Here is a 6,763-nt window from a genome sequence, read left to right as displayed (position 1 = left end):
GGTAACCCCTCCCTGTCCGGGCCTCGCGGCTCAGTACCGGGCGGGGCCAACCCTCTGACCCCCTGGGCCCCGCTGGGCGTCCGCCCTCCCGGCCCTTCCGGGATCCCCGCCCCCGTATTCCCTGGAGACCCGGGAGGGGCGCACGGGCCCTGAGGTCTCCGCCCTCTGGCCCCTAGCCCCTTGAGGCAGAGCCGACCAGCCCCTCCCCTATTCCGGGCGGGGCCAGGGGGCAGGGCTTTTCCTAAGGGGCAAAGCCGAGGCATCCCGAATTGGGGCGGGCAGAGGACAGAGCGCTGGGTTATTTAGGCTGGGGGGTGGGAGGATTCCCAGGGTATTGGGGTCAGGGTGGCATTAGCCCAGCTCAAGCCGGGCTGGGCTGACTCAGCGTCCTGCCCCGGTCAACCCGTCCCTGACAGCTCTGCTCTCCCCTGGGCAGAGATGGGAGATGGCGCCCGTGCTGCCCCTGGCGCTGCCCCTCCAGCCCCGCATCCGTCTGGCTCAGGGGCTCTGGCTCCTCTCCTGGGTACTGTCGCTGACCGGTGGTATCACCCTCTTCTGTAGTGGGCACCTCCTGGTCCAGCTGTGGCACCTTGGCACCTTCTTGGCTTCCTCCTGCCCATTCATCGCCCTGCCCCAGGTTGCCCTGGCAGCTGGAGCGGTGGCTCTGGGTACAGGACTGGCGGGTGCAGGAGCCAGCAGAGCCAGTCTGGATGCAGCTCAATACCCTCCGTGGCGAAGGGTCCTGGGCCCCCTGCTGATGGCTGGCACGGCAGGGGGCGGAGGGCTCCTGGTCCTTGCCTTGGGGCTAGCCCTGGCTTTACCTGGGAGTCTGAACTCTGGGCTGGAGGAGGGCCTGGGGTCTGCCATGGCTCACTACAAGGACACAGAGGTGCCGGGACACTGTCATGCCAAACGGCTGTTGGATGAGCTGCAGCTGAGGCACCACTGCTGCGGTCGCCATGGGTACAAGGATTGGTTTGGGATCCAGTGGGTGAGCAGCCGTTACCTGGATCCCAATGACCAGGACGTGGTTGAGTAAGTGACTTTATTCTCTTCTCCTCCTACTCCTTCTCCTCCCCTTCCTCCTTCTCCCTTGGAACCCCACCTCACCCAGACAGGCAATAAGTAGAGCATAGTGATTGAATGGGTTACAGCTCTGCCATTTATCAGCTAAGTGCCCAGGGCATGTTACCAAACTGCTCTGGGCCCATTTCCTCATCTGTAGAATGGAGATAATAGCACCTCTCTTGTAGAGTTGCTGCGAAAACAAGTGAAATCTGCATGCCTGGCACATAATAAAGCAGTTGGTAAATGTCCTACTCTCTGGTAAATGTCATACTCTCATTTTTCCCTTCTCAACGCCAGTGCCCTGCAGCTTCTCCCCCAGGCATCTATCTACAGACACCCTAACACCCCTGCCCCTATCTTTGCAGCCGGATCCAGAGCAACGTGGAAGGCCTATATCTGATTGATGGGGTCCCTTTCTCCTGCTGCAACCCACACTCACCCAGGCCTTGCCTGCAGAACCGGCTCTCAGACCCCCACGCCCACCCCCTCTTCAATCCTCGTCAGCCCAACCTAAACCTCTGGGCCGAAGGATGCCACGGGGTGCTGCTGGGACACCTGCAGGGGTTGGCAAGCACACTGGGCAGCATACTGGCTGTCACCTTCCTACTGCAGGTGAGTCAGCAAAGCGTCTGAGGCCTCCCTCCATCTGGGTCTCCTCACTGTCTCCAATCCTGGGGCTCCTGGAACCTCACTGACCTCTTTCCCCTTGCTTTCCCCACAGACTCTGGTGCTTCTGGGCCTGCGGTACCTGCAAACGGCACTGGAGGGGCTCGGAGGAGTCATCGATGGGGAGGGAGAGACCCAGGGCTATCTCTTCCCTGGTGGGCTGAGAGACATGCTGAACACAGCATGGCTGCAGGGAGGGGTTGCCCCCAGGCCAGCACCTGAGGAGGCCCCTCCAGAAGAGGAACCTCCTAAGGAGGATCTACCTGAGGCCTAGTGGCCTAGAGCTTGGTGCAAGGGAAGGAGGAGTCCCTAGGATTAGAGGGGTTAGGATAGTCAGCGAGCTGGACTGGGTAGGAGAAAAAACCAAGGTTCCTAGGACCTAGCCCCTGTGGCCAGAACCGCTGGAGGACGAAAGAAGCAAGGTGATGGGAAAGTGACCTTGGAAGGACTGGAGACTGCTTCTGGTGCAGACTCAATAAAGTTTTTGGGCTGAAGCCACTGACCTGTCTCTTTAAGAGGGTGGGGGTCCTGAGAGAACCGATTTCTGAGAGAAAAGCTAGGACTCCAAGGTTTTGAGCCTGGTAAGGATTAGAATGCAAGAACCAGAACTGGAAATGAAGGAAACCAGAGTTCCCATAAAGTTGAGATTTTTTATTCTGGAGGTAGGAGTGGGGGCGGGGGAGGGGGGATCAGCATGCTCAGGTGGGGAGGGTCCAGCCCAGCTCCTCCAGCCCCCCAGTGCATGCGCCAATAAGTTACCCAGTTACTCTGCCGCCCTCCCTCCTGAGTCTGTCTGTCCTTTTGCTCCACCCCGCCCCAGACAGGGCTGACCTGGCTCAAAACAAGGGCCTCTTGTCCCCAGCTTGTGGGCAGTGCCACATGGCAGGCTGGGGGAGGGGAAAAGCCGGGCCACACCCTGGGGCTGAAGGGGCTGAAGGGGCTGAGGGGCTGCCCCTGGCTCTGAGGGGTCAGGACTTGGAAAACCGCGTCCTGGGCAGGCAGGGCCCGGTCCCACAGGTCCGTGCCTGATGAGGTGGTAGTTGGGGTGGGGCGTCCATCACACCTCCACGGCCGGGTCTGAGCCTCGGCCCTGCCGCTGTAGCTGCTCCTCCTGCTTCATCTTCGGTTTCTCTGTCCGCGTATGCCACACCAGAACCTGTCCCGGGAGGGTTTCCGTTAGAGCCAGGCCCAGCTGCAGGCAGGGCCCGGTCCCACAGGTCCGTGCCTGATGAGGTGGTAGTTGGGGTGGGGCGTCCATCACACCTCCACGGCCGGGTCTGAGCCTCGGCCCTGCCGCTGTAGCTGCTCCTCCTGCTTCATCTTCGGTTTCTCTGTCCGCGTATGCCACACCAGAACCTGTCCCAGGAGGGTTTCCGTTAGAGCCAGGCCTCTGGGGCCCTCAGTACAGACCAGATTCTCCAACTCCCTCTACACACAGAGCATTGTCTGCAAGGTGTGAAGGGCAGGGTGGTGGGGGAGGCCTCAGTAACTCTTTATCCCTTACTCTCTCTGTGCCACACGGGTGCCCAGGTCTCTGGGAGACAGGAGATCTTTCTTCGCTGGCTCCCTGCTTCCCTGTGAGCAATGTTGCATCTGAGTTCTGCAGGGCCCCTCCTGGTTCAAACACCCATCCTGTGGTCCTCCTCCCAAGGGCCTCGCCACTTCTCCTGTCACCTGGCCACCCCAGAGTGATGTAACCCACTGCCATTGCCTTACCCGAGTGCAGTTGGCAGCCCGTGGCTCCAGGTCCTTAGGATCCACGAGGTGGCTTAGGAGACTGCTCTCCAGGTGGCCCCGAGGAGCAGTTGCATCAAACTGGGCATCGGGCTTAGCCAAAAGCAAGGGCAGGGCGACCGCAAATCCCGCCATATCCACTGGGAAGGGCCGGTTGGGCTCCCATGCCGTGTGGAAGCCCACGACCCGGCCATCCTGTACCCGAGGGCCCTCGAACCGCAGGCCGCCTACCAGCCCCACGGGCCACACTGAGACGCCACGGGTCCAGCGCATCTAACAGAGGCCAGGAGACAAGAAACAGGCAAGGCGTGGCCCAGGGGAAAGGGAGAAGCAGGAAGGACCACTTGAGGTCACTCTATCCCACTGCTCCCCCTCCTCACCCAACAGCCTAGAGCAATACTGGTTGGTAACCAAGGCAACAGAGGAAGCTGGCCCCACCCGGCCTCTTTCCCAGCCCTATCCCAGTGCTCACCTCCTCAAAGAGTTCCCGGCTGTAGGTGTTGTCATCATCAGCAAAGTACACGACTCCCCGGGTCCCTGGTGGGGGTGGGTCCTTCTGTCCCCCCACGGCACCCCCTCCACTTCGGAGCCAGTCCAGGGCCCTGTTCCGTTGCTCTACACCACGGGGCCGAACCCAGCCTGGTTCTCCCTCCCGAAGCCGCTGGGCCTTGGGGGTGAGGGCCACCAGGTGTGTAAAGAGGAGGCCAGAGGCAGCCAGCAGCCCCGAGACCAACGGGGTGGGGCCCTCAGCATCCTCCACCAGCAGCCAATGCAGCCGGGGCACCAGGCTCAGGGTCTGGGACAGCCGCACCAGCTCTGCCTTCTGCACCAGCCTGCAGGGGTGGGGAAGATGCAGCAGGAAGGAAAGGGGTAGGCACCATCTGCCCACTCCAGCCAGCAGACACAGCTTCTTCTGCACCACATTTTGCATCTCCCATGGCCTTTCCTCAACCAGTACCCCAATGCTCTTTCTCCTTGTTAACTTCACGCTGACACTCACCTGCCCTGTTCTTCCAGTCCATATCTGTCACCCACCTTAACCCCAGGGTTATGGGAGACTACAAGTGAAGGGCATAGACTTTGGAATCAGACAGATCTGAGTTTGAATGCCAGGTTTGTAACTTACTAGGTGAGACATCTAGCGAAAATGACTCACTCTCCCCAAGCCTCAGTTTCCTTGGCTATAAAATGGGAATAAGAGTACTCTACGACAATGTCGTTTTAAAGACTGAGTAAGATAATGACTTTCTAAAACACCAGAGGACCAGGTTCTCTTCCTTCCGTGTTTGGGTTTCCAGGGAGAGGAATTCAGAGGAGCCCCTTGACTCCTTCCTCTCTGGGGGAGGAAGATTTATCTGAGTTTAGACAAAGAACTGGGAGGGGGTGGCTCAGTCTCTTCTAGGCTTCTCTATCCCTCAGCTTGGCCTGCCTGCCACGGGCTGGGCACTATGTGTGGAGGGAGAAAGTCTAGAGCTGCCTGTGCCTATGGCTCGGCCATCTGATTCCAAGGAGCTATTGTTAGCAGGCCTTTGGGCTGCAGATCCAAAACCCCATCCTCAGTTGGTTTGTATCAGTAATAAGGCTACATTTTATTTTAAAAAATTTTTTAAAAAAGTAAAGCACAGTGCCTCCTAAGAGTAAACACACTGTAAATTACAGCTAGTGTAACTATTTCTAGACTCTGGAATGACTACAGGGCCAAGCCCTTTCTACTTCAATTGAGTCAGGGGTTCTCAAACTTTCTCACGGAAGAATACCTAAGGAGAGAGTAAACTCATTGGCAAGCTCCAAATTTCTTTGAAACTTTATTTTTCTATCTTAAAGTTTCTCAGGAATTTTGCATTCTACTTCACAGTACACCCATCTGTTTTACTAGAAAATAACCATTTCCCCACAAATCTTTGAGTAAAGATGTGGTTCATTTATCCTGTTCTAGTTTGAGGAACACCCCCTTGCCCAGTGCCTCCCCAGACTTTTCCTCATCAACCCCAACCTCTTGGTCCATGCAGGCCTCTTGGGTGCACCAGAGCCCGTACCTGGCATAGGTGGGGGTAACAACATAGATAGTAGGCAGGGCTTCAGGCTCAGGGGGCTGGGCAGGGGCAGGGGGTGGGCGATGGAGATCAGCTTGCAGCTCGGAAATCCTCAGGTCCTTCTGCCGGAGCTGCTCTGCTGCTGCCCGCAGGGAAGGGAGGCAGTCACACGGCTGGCCTGGTCCCAGGAAGCAGGGATGGGGGCAGAGAACCACAGCACGTTCAGCATCCCAAAGGGCCCTAATCTTCTCGTTCAACTTAGCCAGTGCAGGAACCTCTTTACAACTTCTCTAACAGCCTTTTCCACACCACCGGTGGTGGGGAACTCACTGCCTCAATTAGCAGCCCCCCTCCAACTTTTAACAAATTCCATCTGTTATGATTTTCATTTGGATAGTGAGCTGATTATCTGCCTCCATCCTTTCTACCCGCTGGTCCTAATTTTGCCTTAAGGAGCCATAAAGAACAAGTCGAGCTCCTAAAAAAGGACAGTCTTTCAAATACCTGAGGATCACGCAGTGGCCCTGTCTCGAAATCCCTGCATAGAGGCAGGGTTCAATCTGTTCCCTTGGCTGTGTGACCAAAGACTCATTAAATTCATCGATTCCATTATTGGATAAATATTTATTGAATGCTCCTCCTGGGAGGACTGCCTTAGGTGCTGGGGATGCATCAGGGAACAAAGCAGATATGGTCCCTGCCCTCATGGAGCTTTCACTTTATGGAGGAGGCAGACACTAAGTAAAGAAAGCAAAGAAACAATATTACAAATTGTGATAAGGGCCATGAAGGAAGTAAACAGAATAGAGAATAAAAGAGAATCCAGAAAAAGAGGAGTTGCTCTAGCTAAGGTGGTCAGGGAAGGCCTCTCCGAGGCGGTGACATCTCGGCTGAGACCTGAAGGATGAGAAGAGGCAGCCAGGAAAGCTGGGAGAAAAGCAAAGCAGGCAGAGGGAATAGGTTAAGAGCTTGAGAGGGCAGTGAGCGTGCAGTTTTCTAGACACTTGTCATGAAGCCAGTGCGGCCGGCGCAGAGCGAGCGAGAGGGCTAGGAAAAGGGGTTGGAGAGGCAGACGGCGGCAGGAACATGCGGGGGGGCTCTGCATGCTCAGGAAAGGAGTCTGGATTTCATCCGAGGTGCGGCGGGACAAGGGGAGTGCGCCCGGCGACCGCAGAGGGCTGTCGGAGGGCCGAGCCGGATGAATGGTGTCTGCGCGGGGGTTCTTCCCCAGGGCGGGATGCATCGCGGCGGGCGCCGGGGGG

The 6,763-nt window shown here is 57.4% G+C and overlaps 2 protein-coding genes across 2 annotated transcripts in view; one reads left to right on the top strand and one right to left on the bottom strand.

The window, feature by feature from the left end:
- Positions 1-6: 6 nt before the first annotated feature.
- Positions 7-2,228, top strand: ROM1 (retinal outer segment membrane protein 1). The gene is made up of 3 exons (XM_006911208.3): positions 7-1,035; positions 1,434-1,680; positions 1,790-2,228. The coding sequence occupies exons 1-3, from the start codon at positions 446-448 to the stop codon at positions 2,006-2,008; spliced, it is 1,056 nt and encodes a 351-aa protein (XP_006911270.1). The 5' UTR covers positions 7-445; the 3' UTR covers positions 2,009-2,228.
- Positions 2,229-2,934: 706 nt separating this feature from the next.
- Positions 2,935-6,763, bottom strand: part of B3GAT3 (beta-1,3-glucuronyltransferase 3) — a 4,031-nt gene continuing 202 nt past the window's right edge. The window contains exons 2-5 of the mRNA XM_006911207.3: positions 5,505-5,679; positions 3,941-4,301; positions 3,451-3,741; positions 2,935-3,090 (exon numbers count right to left, since the gene is read on the bottom strand). Coding sequence (XP_006911269.1) covers positions 2,992-3,090; positions 3,451-3,741; positions 3,941-4,301; positions 5,505-5,679 — 926 coding nt within the window. The 3' untranslated portion in view covers positions 2,935-2,991. The remainder of the gene's footprint in view (positions 3,091-3,450; positions 3,742-3,940; positions 4,302-5,504; positions 5,680-6,763) is intronic.

Source organism: Pteropus alecto, unplaced genomic scaffold (genome assembly GCF_000325575.1).
Source record: "Pteropus alecto unplaced genomic scaffold, ASM32557v1 scaffold43, whole genome shotgun sequence".
Lineage (NCBI taxonomy): Eukaryota > Metazoa > Chordata > Mammalia > Chiroptera > Pteropodidae > Pteropus > Pteropus alecto.
This window is presented reverse-complemented; position numbering and strand designations above follow the sequence as displayed.